Here is a 15,755-nt window from a genome sequence, read left to right as displayed (position 1 = left end):
GATGTGGTATGAGGTGTGGTGCGGTGTGATATGATTATATCGGTGGCGATGATACTCAGCTTCACGGAACGGAGACATAACGGTCACTGAGAGTTAAAACACTGTACTGCTCCAGATGTGTATAAATGCTTCAGTTGAATTCAAAGCAACGATATTTTTTTTCACTGACACCGAAGCACTGAGCGGACATGGCACCGATACGTCACTGATGTGTATAAATCGGCCTAAATAGAGGTACATATGATGGTATGTAATTTATCACTAAGCTGGTTACTGCATTCTTTTATTACCCATCCTGACACTCCATCTGGTCCTGTGACCTTTCTCACTCCTAACGTTTTGATGATTTCATCAACTTCTTCTTTTGTTACTTGAAATTCCTCTATTTTTCCATTTTCAGGTGTGCGCAATGGCCTTATACATTCCTTTTCCTTTGTAAAAACTTCCTTGAAGCTCTTATTCATCATTTCTGCTATCTCTTTCGTGTCTTCATAAACCACTCCATCTATCATTAGCTTTCCTATACTCACTTTGCTTTTCAGTTTACCATTCACATATCTATAGAAAAGTTTGGGCTCATGTTTATACCTGTCAATTATATCTTTTTCAAACTGTCTTTGTTCATCCCTCAGGATCTTCACATAATCATTCCTTACTTGTTTGTAATTATTCCACAAGTTAATTCTTTTACTTCTCCTCCATTTTTTCCACGTATCCTCTTTCATCCTTCTTGCTGCTTCGCATCTTTTATTAAACCACTCTTTTTTACCAGCTATTACTGTCTGCTTTTTAGGCACAAACTTTCTTTTACCTTTATATATTTTAAGAAGTTCATCCCACTTCTCTTGGACCCCTGTAGCCTTATGGAATCTATCCCATCTCTCCTCTTGAAAAAATCCATGTTATCAAAGTCTGCCTTACAGTAATTTAATCTCCCAGCATAGTGTTGTTCATTCCTTTGATTCTCTATTTCTTCATTTACATTGAATTCTATTGTAGCATGGTCATGTTTGGTTAATAGACACTCTGTGTGAACATTCTCAATTCCTTTTGGTTCCTTACTAAATAACAGATCGTCTTGATGTTTCTCCATCTTTTCCAAATCTTGTATCACCTTTTATCCATTGAGTTAATATATTATCCATTGCCAGTTGTAATAACTTATTACCCCAAGATGATTCTGTTCCCTCCATGTACCACTGTTCCCAGCACACCTCCTTACAGTTAAAGTCTCCCATCATGATCAATTTATCACCACTTAGCACTTTCTCTGTCCAGCTCACTGTGTCTTTTATCATTATTTCATATTCTTCATTTGACCAGACATTGGTTTTTGGTGGTACATACATCACTGTATTACCTCTTTTTGCCTTATGTATTTTCCACTCCAATTTTTATTACCTCAGCTAATCTGTTGCCATATTCTATTTCAACCACCTTTAAGGTTTTCTTAACTAGAAACATCACTCCTCCTCCTTTCTTATATGTTCTTCTTTTCTATAAATTGTATTGATTTTGCCCAATGTTCTTTACCTCTAACCCATCATATAATTTTATTTCTGTGAGGCCCATTATATCTGGACTTTTCTCATTTAAATAAACATTTAATTCCCTTAATCCCGAGATGAGTCCATTAATGTTAGTGTAAGCTACCTTCAAAATGCCCTTTTTTCTCCTTAGCTTGTTTCCCTGTTCTCCCTCCTGTTCAGTTACCACTTCCTCACTTTCATGTCCAACACCCACCAATAGAATATCTCCTGCTCTTCCGTTTTTTGCCTTTACTTCCTCCCTCATTTTAATTAGCTCTTTTCTTTCCTTTTCATTTAAGTCTCTTCTCAGCCATATGTTTTTTACTTCATCTTTTGCTAATCTCCAGGCCCCTGTCAGAGCCTTCTCAGCTTCCTTCTGTGATTTAAATATTATTCTTATGGGTCTGTGCCCTTCACCTGCAAATTTCCCAACTGTGTGGTATTCTTCCACTTCATCAACCAGACATCTTCCCTCCTCTTGTACCTTTCCCAAAACTTTGTTTACTATCTCTTTCAGTTCTTTCTCTCTTACTGCTTTGTTGATTTACTTAATTTCCTTAACCCCAAAGACAATTATACATTTCTTTTTGTCAACTGTCTCTCTTATAAGAGACTCATTTGTCTTGATAACATTAATCACCTTTTGCATTATTTTGGCCATATTTCATTGCTCTATTATTTTCTCAAAGTTTACTGCCTCTCCTTGTATGATCTCTTGCTCACTCATTTGTTTCTCCAACTTAACTTTCCTCTCAAACTTTACCTTATCTCCTTCTTGGAGCTTTTTCCATGCATCTTGCCTTTCACTTAATGGCCCTTCCTTCCACTTTCTTACTGCACTCCTTAATCTCTATCTCCAGAGCAATGTACTGATTTCTAAGCCCTATGTTCTTGGCTCTCAATCCCTTCAGTTCTTTAATATGGCTTATCTGGCTCTCTTCCATAGCTCTGAATCTCTCCATAAGTTTTTCCACATCACTTTCCAGGGCCAACACTCTTCTGTGCCATAGTTTTGTGCTAATCTCACTGTCACCAGCAGAAAACCCCGAGAAGTTGTTTTCCCCCGCTGCCAACTCATCGCTCAGCATAAACAAACCACTTCAGTTCAGTTCCATTTTCCCCTTCTAATTTTCTTTCAACTCTACTTTTAGAATCACATCTTCCTTTTTCCTATTTCATTACAGAGACAGAAACAGTACTGCTCCAAACTCCCTATACCACAACTGGCTTATCTTGGTGATCATAGAGCTGCTACCATGGATCCTTCCAGCTTGGCTGCTCGGGTGTGTGTGTGTGTGTGTGTGTAATGCACCAATATCTCCAGAAACATTACAAACACATCAATTTAAGCAAAATCTGAAATGTTACATCATTGTTTTTTTTCCTATCTCTGTAAACACATTACCTTCTATAAAAAAACAAATCAGTAAGCGTGTTTCCAAAAATATACAAAGGCAAGGCAAAGGTGTTTTGTCTCTCATCCAGCCAACACTTTTCTACCCCACACCGTCCCTGTAGCCAGTTTTAACCACACCCACGGGGATGGTTGAGATTAATAATATCACAAATGGCAAAGGGAAGGGGAAGCAGATGGGAAAAGGGAGGAGGGAATTTAATAATATGGCCTTTAAGCTGCATAAACCACAAATTAGTGGCTGAAAACTCTTCACTTTCATTCCCTTCTTCCTTTCCACTTTTCAAGGCTTCACACAAACTTTTAAGCCTCTGAATTAACAGAAGGCTCACCGGAATACACTATTTATACTGGTCTTGTAACCAAAGTAATATTAACCACTCCATACCAATACTCATACCATTACACTGCTTGGTTATCACAGTTGATTTTCAAGGAGCAGAGCCTTTCACATATTCAATGATGCAATCTTTATCTTTGATAATGGGGAGTTTTCAGAACTAGTGGTTGTCACCAGGTGACAGCACAGACACAAACTCTTCTCTCACATACAAGCAATATCAGATATACTTACAATGTTATTCTATTTACATGATGCAATGGACTTATATAATATATTTTCTACATAATCCCTTCTAAGTAGTAACAATTAAAATCAAACTCTTTTCATGCACAAATGTATATAAGTTGATTTTCTAGTGAATCGGCATTTAGATTTATTTGGTCATCTTAAGATTTCCAAATGAATACACTCTTGATTGGAAATGTCTTAATCTAGACGACAGTAAACATAAAGGCAACATGTCTGTGACAGTCAAAAGTCCAAATTACATAGATCTCCTTCCTAGTTTATGGAAATGGCAATTTTAATAAAAAAATTGGCAACTTAAATGTCCTGGCGATAGTAATGCTGTATCTCTAACCAAAACAAACACATGACTCAGCCACGCTGGTTGAACTTAAGAAACACATTGTTGGATAAGAAGTTGAATGTTGCTGCGGTGCCCATCTCCACTACGCCCTAAGCGTAACAGGAGGAGGCAGTAGACACCTGCCGAAATGATAATTACTCCCAGTGAGGTCTAAAGCACTGTTCAGGGGGTGCTGTGAACTTATCATTAAACCCAGCTGTGACCTCACTGAACGTTTCCCTTTGTGTCTCACAACACAAGGGGCCAGTCACAGCCTGCCCTCTAAAGACAACTCTCTTCCTCCACACAAAACTACAAGCATCTAATAACACACACACCATTCACTCAAAAATTTTAAAATCATCATGGCGACTCCTACACCAGCCTCGGAGTCCCCATCTGGGGAGGGGACCATAAATGTCCCCAGGTCGGATTGCCTTTCTGTCGACGACCCTAAGTGTCTTGACACCCCCCTAAACTTTTTCTTCATTAACTTCTGCAACATTCGCGGTCTAAGATCTAATTTTCAATATGTAGAACACCACCTCTCCTCTTCTAAACCTCATCTTCTTTTCCTCACTGAAACTCAGGTGTCTGAGGGAACTGACAGTAGCCCTTTTTCTGTTCCCTCCTACTTTCTCTATCCTCATTTTCGATGCAAAGCTGGATGCTGTGTTTATGTGCGCAATGACTTAACCTGCTCTTGTGCCCACGCTCTTGAATCTTCCGAGTTTTCCACCATCTGGCTACGACTACAGAGTCACTCTCATACTAAATTTATCTGTGCTGTATACCTCTCGCCTAACTCCTCTGATTATAAGAAATCCTCTGACTACTTAACTTCCAAAGTGGAGCACATTCTGACCCTCTTCCCTTTTGCAGAGATTTCCATTCTTGGAGACTTCAATGTTCCATTCTTGGAGACTTCAATGTTCACCACCAGCTTTGGCTTTCCTCTCCCTTCACTGACCATCCTGGTGAACTAGCCTACAACTTTGCTATCCTCCATGACCTAGAGCAATTGGTGCAACACCCTACTCGTATTCCTGACCGTCTTGGAGATACGCCCAACATTCTTGACCTTTTCCTGACCTCTAATCCTTCTGCTTATGCTGTCACCCTTTCTTCTCCGTTGGGCTCCTCCGATCACAATCTCATATCTTTATCTTGTACTATCACTCCAATCCCTCCTCAGGATCCCCCTAAGCGAAGGTGCCTCTGGCGTTTTGCCTCTGCTAGTTGGGGGGACCCGAGGAGGTATTTTGCTGATTTTCCTTGGAATGACTACTGCTTCCATGTCAGAGACCCGTCTTTGTGTGCTGAGCGCATAACAGAGGTGATAGTGTCTGGCATGGAGGCATACATTCCTCACTCTTTTTCTCGTCCTAAACCTTCTAAACCTTGGTTTAACACAGCTTGTTCTCGTGCTATACATGATAGAGAGGGCCCACAAAAGGTACTTAAGCCTTCCATCACCAGAATCTCATGCACTTTATATTTCTGCCCAGAACCATGCCAAGTCTGTTCTCCAACTTGCCAAAAACTCCTTCATTAACAGAAAATGTCAAAACCTTTCAGAGCAAACTTGGTATTGTTCAATGCCTCAAAAACTCAATTCCTCCATCTGTCAACTCGACACAACCTTCCAGACAACTATCCCCTCTTCTTCAATGACACTCAACTGTCTCCCTCTTCTACACTGAACATCCTCGGTCTGTCCTTTACTTATGATCTGAACTGGAAACTTCACATCTCATCTCTAGCTAAAACAGCTTCTATGAAGTTAGGTGTTCTGAGACGTCTCTGCCAGTTTTTCTCACCCCCCCCAGCTGCTAACTCTGTACAAGGGCCTTATCCATCCATGAATGGAGTATGCTTTACATGTCTGGGAGTGTTCCACTCATACTGCTCTTCTAGACAGGGTGGAATCAAAAGCTTTTTGTCTCATCAACTCCTGTCCTCTAACTGACTGTCTTCAGCCTCTCTCTCACCGCTGCAATGTTGCATATCTAGCTGTCTTCTACCGCTATTTTCATGTGAACTGCTCCTCTGATCTTGCTAACTGCATGCCTCCCCTCCTTCCGCGGCCTCGCTGCACAAGACTTTCTTCTTTCTCTCACCCCTATTCTGTCCACCTCTCTAACGCAAGAGTTAACCAGTATTCTCAATCATTCATCCCTTTCTCTGGTAAACTCTGGAACTCCCTGCCTGCTTCTGTATTTCCACCTTCCTATGACTTGAATTCCTTCAAGAGGGAGGTTTTAAGACACTTATCCATCAATTTTTGACCACTGCTTTGACCCTTTTATGGGACTGGCATTTCAGTGGGCATTTTTTTTATCAGATTTTTGTTGCCCTTGGCCAGTGTCCTTCCTACATAAAAAAAAAAAAAAAAAAAAAAAAAAAAAAAACGGATACTGAAAAGTCGATACATCATTTCAATAGTATCATGATGATCAATGTTCTATGCATCTTTACACACCTGGGATTTACTACAACAATATTTTAGCTCTCTTTCCTACAGTTAGATGAGCAGCAACGACATCTAGCGGTATAGTTCCGCAAACTCCCCATTGTAGTTACAGTCCAATGGCTCAAGCCAAGCAACCGGCCAGTGTTATCAGCCTTTCTCCTTTCTGCAACCATTTCACTAAGTCTTATCCAACTTCCACTGAGAGTGCTTTCTGTTTACTCAATGCACTGCCACCTGAAGATGAAGAGTCAGCCTCATGCCTCAGAATTGTAATGAAGGGCAAAAAAAGGAACACAAGTTAGAGAACAAGGACTAATCTAACATGGCACACAAATGAGACTGACTGACGCTTCCTTCCTCAGTCCATCGCCACATGACAGTGTATTCCTCCAGCATGCTCACTGACAAGTTCTTTGTATTTTCTATTTTTTTTATCAAAATGGAATACATAATTATCTTTTGTTTGCTTTCTTTATTTAATATGTAAAAGATTGTGTTTGGTGTAACATGTATGATGTAGCACAAAAAGTAAGACATGAGTGTATTAGAGAGCAGTGTAAGTGTAGCACTGAAGAAAAAAAATTCAAAGGAGAATGCCCATAACCACAAAATGGCATTGCTCAAGACTACCATAAATTTACCAAAGGACTCCCAGTAATGCTAATATAGTTCCTTGGATAAAATTTTGAGAAATTAGATCCACATTTCAAATTTTGTAAATGTTCCCTCTCTCTACTTTATCAACCATTGCTTTCACTATATTTTACAGTAACCAAAGTAAATAGAAAAGAGTGAATATGCAAAAAAACTCACCCAATTCTTCCATCGGAGCATCTTCGTAGCCCAATTTGGCTGAGTCTTCAGGTTCGGTCTTGACCTCCGGTACTGGTTCTGGTTCCTTTCTTGAAGGTTCTGGCTCAGGTCTCTTAGGTGAAGGCTCTGACTCCTTCTGAGGTGATGCTGTTTTCTTAACAGGAGACTCAGACTTCCTCTTGGCCACCTCAGGTTCCTGTTGTGGTTCTGGTTCCTTGGCAGCAACAGGTACATCATGCTCTTCCTCTACTTCTGCTTGTGGTTCTGCTACTTCTTCCTGAAGCTCTTCCTCTCCCTCCGCTTCCTCTTCTTCCTCTCCTCCAGCCACCTCATCCCCTTCCTCACAAGCTGTAAATATACAAACAATATGCATTACTTTCATCACTAACATCAAAGTAAATACAAAACAATATATAGAGACGGTGGGCTGTGATAACTCATCTGTTTGCATATGATACTGTTCTCTTTGCAGAGAGTAAAAGAGAACTTCAAATTGGTGGATCAAGGAGCATGCAAGAAAATGTAAGGTGATAATTCTTGAGAAGGAAGATATGTTTTACTTGACTAAATCTTGTGCACCTCTGCTCCTGCAACTTCAGCTACAGCATTTCATCACTATCATACTTAATAATATGCCCAAATACCATTATCACACACAAAATCACAGCTATGGCACACCTAAAAATACAAAGTTCCCATGCAATGGGGCTCTGCATCCTTACTCCATGGTTGGTCACGATATCAGTACACCATTTGCTTGGTGATTGGCTGCCCTAGCCGCTCACAGCAGATCAAGAAGTGTCATTCACCATAATGATCATAAAACACACATTTCATATATTATAAATCCTTATTTCTTGCTGGCAACCCATTAAAAATCTACCTCATATACAAATCAGATATAGTGTTTAATAATAGAAATGACTTAACAATCAATAATAATAATGTCGAATCATCATTTATAGAACTAAGCAGTTCAGAACTGCAAGGCAAAAAAAACAATAATTGGAGTTGTCTATAAACCTTCTGATGCATCAATTGATCCCTTTCTTGAGTCCATAAATGAAATTTTAAATATTGTGAATAAGGAACGAAAGGAGAAATATATTATGGGAGACTTTAACTTAGATTTGCTTAGAAATAAAAGACATCAACCAATGTCAAACCTCATAAATACTTTGGTAAGCTACTCCTTTTTACCATTAATCAATAAATCAACAAGAATTACTAGTACTTCAGCCACACTTATTGACAATATATTTTGTAATAATGCTCACAGTAACAGTTTTGTTAATAGTGTGTTGTACACATATCTCAGATCACCTTCCTATATTTTGTATTGAGAAAACCTAGTGAAAAAAAAAAAACAAGACTACAACAGAGAAGATTTTTAATGAGTCTAGGATAAAGAAATTTCTTGAAATCTGTAATACTGTAAATTAGGATAATACTGTCCATACTATTGATTTACCAGCACCAAACCGCAACTCAATTTTTTAGCACCATATGGACAACCATGAGGTCACTAACATAATACAAATGCTAAGAGAGAAAGAGCCCAGGATATAACATAACAGCTGATATCATTAAGAGGACATATCTAGTTTTCTTAAAGGCTCTGACACATAAACCAGTCTTTTTTACAAGGTGTATTTCCACAGGAAATAAAAACTGGTAAGGTTATTCCCATATATATAAAGGAGGTGACTGTACACTGATGAATAATTATTGACCAGTTTCCATATTCAGTGTTTTCTCTAAAATATTGGAATAAATTATGAACAAAAGGCTACAAGAATTTATAAAGTTACATAATCTTTTATATAAATATCAATTTCATTTATAAATATAATAAATATAATTATGTAAATTATGTATATTCAAATTACATTTACATAATTATTTATAAATATTATAATTGGTTTCACGAGCATTGAGAGACATGTTTACCACCAGTGAAGATATCCACTCTTACCATACCAGACATAGAGTTAATCTTCGTCTACCACAAGGCAGAACAGCGATGAAGCACAAAACAGTTAGATTTAAAGCAACTCGTGTGGAATGAAATGGCAGGGAAGGTAGATCATCATTGTTCTTTACCAACATACAAGTATAGAATCAAAAGGTATTTAATTAATATGTAAATAACAACAGGTAGCTTTATTATAAATCAAAATTATTGGAGGTAGCATAAAATTTAAAAATTATGTTAAATAAATTAGCCCTCAAATTATAAATTGAGTAAATTGTACAGAGGAGGGAAAAATATACAATAAGGTATCAGTCCTCATTGTCAAGCAAAGTTTATGTAATGCATATAATTCAACCTTGTAATATAATGTGTATGTTATGACAATAAAAGAATTGAAATTAAATTAATCAATCAGCAGCAACAGATGGTAAGAGCACCTCCTTGAGCAACTCGTCACCATCAACAGTAAGGCAAGGTGCTCCCACATTCATAAGGGACTGGAAGGCTATGAGGACCCATACCATGCTCACATCAATTTCCACCAGTAATGGAAGACAACCCACTTCCTACACCATTGCACCAAGGCTTTAACAAGATCACCTGAGTCCGATGGTAACACCTCTGAGGGCTGTGACAGTTATTTACAGACAATTTCACAGTTGCTTCCTTATGTTGTGATAGTTACCAAAGAGTGGTGATCACCACCAACAACAACAATCCTGATTCCATAGTCATTTTCATGACGTTGATTTTATCCTTACCAGAAATTGGAGGCTTTGGTAACACTGGCTTGGGAGCTGGGTGGCTTCCCCAAAGGAGCTTACCAATGTACTTATTTTTTTTGCAAATAGCACAAGTTCTAATTCTCTTGTAGTTGAATTATTTCCTAAATTATATATCAAAATTATTTAACAATACAGCAACACTTTGTGAGCTATAATGGTAACATAACAAAATTTAAGAAGAATTTGGATGGAAGCATGAACTCTAGCTGATGAAAACTTCAGTACCTGTCACCCTTATTTCATCTGGTATGCCTCCTTGGTCAAACTCTTGTAATAATCCCAACATACACATTGGGTATATAAGAGGAATATTGAATCATATTGAGACCACATTACCATTTCCATCAGAGAACTAGATCTGGTGAGGATTAGATGAATTCAGTTCATTAATTTAATTGCTAATCTTTTCATTGTGTAGATCATGATTTAAAAAACAAAACATCATAATTCAGCCCAGAAATATATGATCACTTTCTCAAAATTAGTAGGCTTGAGTTATTTCCATAACATCCAGTCTAACAACGTACAGTCAGCAACATACAAGATTAGAACTCCCACCGATGAGAGAGTCACATTGCACAAACTGGCAACTTGCCCCCCTCTAAGTTTGAAAAAATCTGTTAAGAGAAAATAACTTCATGGCAGCTTAGGTTAGCCCCTCATATGTTTCTGAAATCATAGAATAGCAGATTCAGTGTTTGACATATTGACATAAGGCAAAGTTATCATTTGTGACCACTCCCTGCTTCAGCTAACAAAACAGCTGTGTTTGTTTTAAACAGTGTTCTACTGAGGTGATGTGCAATGCTTTGAATATATACAGGTCATGATTACATAGCATGAGCGTTAGAGTTTCACTAGAAAGGTGAAATCAATAGAAAAAACAAGCTGTATTAATATTGCAGGGAAAAGACTGAGTGTTTTGGTGAAATGAGAGATGTGAAGATGTTCCTCACTACAAACAAGGTGGTGGGCCATCCCAAAATGTTTGTTTTTGTAGTTGTTTTGTTGTAAGCTGAGGATATACCTTTAACTGTCTCTTGATACTGTAAGGTGTCAAACATTTGGAGTGCCCCACCACGTTTGTAATGAGACACATCCTTACGTCCCTCATCACTCCATTTCTTCACCAATACACTCAGTCTTTTCGATGCAATTGTTATACAGGTTTTTTTTTTCTATTTATTTCACCATTCTAGTGAAACTCTTACACTAGTACTAAGTAATTGTGATCCGTATATTTTCCAGGCAATGTCACATTGCCTCCTACACACTGCTTCAACATGAATTTTTCTCACAAAGTGAGAACACTTAGCACATAAGGGATCATTGCATAAATGTGAATCCACTCCATCTGCATATGAGAAGACCTTGGAGTAGAGCATAGTGTCTATAGTACAGTAATTTTTTTGTTTAATTATGGGAGGAAATATTCTCCTTGATTTCTGACTTGTTTACTTTTTGTATTTCTTCCCCCACAAGATATATTGTTTTTATTACGTTTTTTTTTTCATTCAGCACTGATGAGTCCTGGGCCGCCTCACACACATTACAGCAATCTTGACTGCAGTACAGTCCATATCACTCCTTTCTAGCTTTCACCTCCCTCATACAGCCATCCATGAATATATTAAACCATACAGATATCACACATCCTGGAGAGAAGGGTGTGCAGGGTCATGATAGAAGTATTTAAATTGGTAAAAGGAATGACTTAAGTGACATTCTCATGGTAACATATCAGGACAGAACTCCTGAGGCAATGGATGTAAGCTAGATAAGTTTAGATTTAGGAAAGAGATCATTATGAACTGGTTCATCAACAGAATTGTGGATGAGTGGAGTAGGCTTAGCAGATATATGGTCAGCGCTAACACACTAAGTAGTCTCAAGAGAAGGTTAGACAACTATGTGGATAAGAGACAGGTGGCAATAGGAAGTCTGACCATGAGGGGAAGATGAAAGACGTTCATGGTTAGTACAGGATTGTCCTGCCAATTCCTACATTAAAACAGCCAGAGACAACTGACAACTTGCAGGATTCCGACTACCATAATTTGTTACTTAGCATTTCAGGTAAGTTTGATCAAATAGACAGGAATCTTGCAACATTTCTGGAAATATATGAAGACATCACGGATCTTCAAATCTGCAGGCATCTCCATACAGACATCAGTCTAGAATGCTCTTGTGCAGGGAAACCATAGATGGGTGGACATATTGCTGGGAGTTGGTAGTCTATACAAGAATTATTTTTTCATTTACTTCCCTGTTCTTGGGAAGGGATTAAAAATTAAATAAAACCCAGTTTAATAAACACCTTTATCAGGGGCTTCACTCCATGGACTCCCAAAATATTTAAAACTCAATAGTTATTACTTAATTTGCTGACCTCATTCAACGATCACAATATTTGGAGATAGGATTTACACAATGAAATGGAAGATGTAGCTTTCCAAGACAATTTTATCTGAGGGTTAGCTGAAACAGGTGACCGGTTATATTCGACCCTCAACTCAGTAATTAATAAGAAGTCACACAGTTCTATTTCCTATTTTTCAAAGCCTACCACCTACAATGTCAAACAAACCTAACTAAACCAAACCTAGTCTAACCTGAGTAAACCTAACTAAACCTACTCTTCTTAATAATTATCCCTGTGAGAATTGCCCAATGTCACAAAAATACCCAAGATTCCCTGGCTTTTTTAAGTGAGCACTGTTCTGCCGTGAGTGTGAGGTGCCATGGTGACTACAGCCTACGTGACAGCGGCCAGAAACAATAGGTGCAGACCTGTCAGGACAGTAAGTTTTTTTTATGAACTACTATTCATGCCTAAATTAAATAGGATTTGGTTGTGTCAGGTTTTGTTAAATTTGTTAGGTTAGGTTTAGTGGTAAATTTCCATTTCTCCTATAAAGTCCATATGGTGGATGAAACTAATTTTCTGGTAAATTTTGATGCAATTTTAAATAATCTGCCATCAATTTGTTGCAAATTACTGTTTTTTTTTACATCCCCTACCATAATAAACAGAGTAGTTTACAACAAAATCTACTGCAAATTAGTCAAAACATCAAAACTTATCAGAAAATATATTATTGTGGTAAATTATTGCAATAATGACATTGGGTCATTGATTATCTGATAATCATTTTTCTCCTTTTCTCGTGTTATCAATTTATCAGTACTGCCAATACTTTAGGTTCCAAACAAGCAATACTCATCATTTTAGTTTTTGGAACATAAGCACATTAAAGTTTTAAACTTTCAAAATCAAATATAGTTACTTTACTTAAACAGTGTTTTTCATTAGGAAGAAACAGGATAAACATTAAATCTGAAGTTTTTTTCTAAGTTTTCTAATATAGATATAAATAAAGATTTGGATTTATCATTTTTTTTTTATTTTTAAATATCAGTATCATTAGCGCTAGTATCAGAATTTTGGATTTATCGATTTGTTGGTTATCAGTTATTGAGCAATAAATTTATCACCACTTATCAATTGTCAGTTGTCACCAATAAGGTTATCGTTATTAATTTACTGGTTATTACGATAATGTTTTACATTATCGCACATAGCTATGGTAAATACCATTAGTAACCTCATCAACACTGCCCAGTTCACAGTTTTGATCACTCACAACAGCACTCCTGATAAAAAACAAATAAAAAAAATCGCTGACAGTATTACTTCATGTTTCCGACATGTATGGGGTTCCTAATCTAACCTAACCAACTAACCTAACTAAACCTAACCTCACCAAACCTACCTAACTTATCATTAACACATCTGAAAGAAAGCCAATATTTAAAAAAAATTGCTGACGGTATTAATACTAATTGGGGTAAATTTATAGTTTAAGCCAATGTCCCCAATCTCTACCCACGGCCCTCCAATCCCTCAAGCAAGCTTGGGGGCCTGTGGGGAACCGAACCTAACCTAACCTAACCAAACCTAACCTGCCCGCGCAGCTTATGGGTACTTATAGAGACTTCCTATTGGTGCAACTCATGGTGTTAAGTGGTGGTAGCACGTGATTGGCCCGAGGAATTATAAACACAGTGATCCTATCCAGCAGCTACCCACAATTCAAAGCATTAAACAACTGAAGTTCAGGCAACAATACACCATTCATGTTTACCTGTGGACTTAGAAAAAGTTGAGAGCGCTGTGCATTCCTAGGCCTATTGTGGCGTTATTATTAATTTCCGACAAGTAGTGTAATCATTAGAAATTAAGTGAATAGTGAGAAGAACAAAATGAGGTAGGTTATTACCATGTAGTGTGTAATGGCTTAAACTATAATAAAACCCTAATTGGCAACATTGGGTTTCAAAATACTGAGCACAAGAAGCTCTAGCCAATGAGATACGTCACGAAAATGTAAATTAATATATAGTAAGTATAGAATAATACCAGTTTGACATTAGAGAGGATAGGAGAAAAAAGATAGAAAACAGAGCCGTGTGACTCTTCTTAATAATCACCTAATCGCATCTAGCACAACCTTACCAAACCTAAACTATCTTATATAAAGTGCAGATGTTTCACCCTGGTCTACGGTCACGTTCACACGTCGAACCCCCTTACAAGCTACCATGTAAAGGGTAATACTAGTGGCACTCATGGAGTAACCAAAACATTAACTTAATCGCACTTCTGCAATGTTACCTGTGATTAGGTATAGTAATTTGTCTCTCGAGTATCCACTAAGTCACGCGGTACAAGTCCCACCCCCTAACCTTCCACGCACCATGGGGTTACAGGTAGTGTGGGTTGTTTGGTTTTGGCAATGGCCCAGCGCTGCCTGTCTTTTAAGGCTCCCGTCTCCTACAAGTATCATTAAAAGCTACTCGCCCCGCACCTCGGACACTTTTCTTCAGAAACATAACCATAACACAGTCTGCCTTACCTGCCTCTTCTTCCAGCGCCGCCCGGAGCCGATCCACCAACACCGGTTTATTTCCTTTACTGTCCAGCCCTCGGGCCTGCAGCTCTGCTCGCAGCTCCGCCACCTTCAGCTTGCTGGGGTCCATTATATCACTCATTATGAATCACTAATCTTTCACGGGCACAATGCTGTGATAATTTTACCACTGAACACTGGCTTTCCCGCGCAGCCTCTTTACCCAAACATACATCTTGATCTTGATCTTGATGGTATAGGTGGCACAGGATCACTCCTGAGCCAGGCCTTTGGATCGGCAACTCCTGTACAATATGGCGGTCGAACATCTTGATCTTGATCTTGATGGTACAGGTGGCACAGGATCACTCCTGAGCCAGGCCTTTGGATCGGCAACTCCTGTAGAAAGGGGAAAAAAAAAAAAAAAGAGAAACGAACAGCATCCTCTATCCTAATTGTTCATACACCTGGCACGCCACATTCTCTCCAGAAACTCTTTCACCGCCTCAATCATCCTTTCATTGGCCTCTCTACCCAGTCCCAGCAACAACACCATCCATTCCTTTCCTGTCTTCTCCACTCTTTCATTCCTATCATGCCCTAACTCAGTCAGTATCACTTGCATCATCTCATTCCTGTCTCTGGCATACTGCACACACTCCAGCACCACATGTTCCACCGTCTCATCCTCTCCCATGTCACACATCTGGCACACTTTGCTGCGGGACTCAGACCACCTGTAACTCCTTGCATTCACATCCATACACTGTGCCCTCGCTCGGAAGAGAAGATCACCGCCCAGGCTTCCATCATACCACCTTTCATACCTCGGGGCCTCTTTCTCCTTGTACCATTCCAGGGTCTTCTTTCTTTCCATCTCATTCTTCCATTCATTCAGTCCCACACATTTCACTTCTTTGTCTATCTCATTCTTCCATTTTC

At 38.5% G+C, this 15,755-nt stretch overlaps 1 protein-coding gene across 1 annotated transcript in view; it reads right to left on the bottom strand.

The window, feature by feature from the left end:
• The window catches only part of LOC135102730 (uncharacterized), a 41,493-nt gene extending 26,397 nt beyond the window's left edge, over positions 1-15,096 (bottom strand). The window contains exons 1-2 of the mRNA XM_064008233.1: positions 14,820-15,096; positions 7,141-7,488 (exon numbers count right to left, since the gene is read on the bottom strand). Coding sequence (XP_063864303.1) covers positions 7,141-7,488; positions 14,820-14,955 — 484 coding nt within the window. The 5' untranslated portion in view covers positions 14,956-15,096. The remainder of the gene's footprint in view (positions 1-7,140; positions 7,489-14,819) is intronic.
• Positions 15,097-15,755: the final 659 nt, after the last annotated feature.

The sequence above is a fragment of the Scylla paramamosain genome, chromosome 8 (assembly GCF_035594125.1).
Source record: "Scylla paramamosain isolate STU-SP2022 chromosome 8, ASM3559412v1, whole genome shotgun sequence".
NCBI lineage: Eukaryota > Metazoa > Arthropoda > Malacostraca > Decapoda > Portunidae > Scylla > Scylla paramamosain.
Note: the sequence above shows the minus strand (reverse complement) of the source record. Positions and strands in the feature narration are given on the sequence as shown.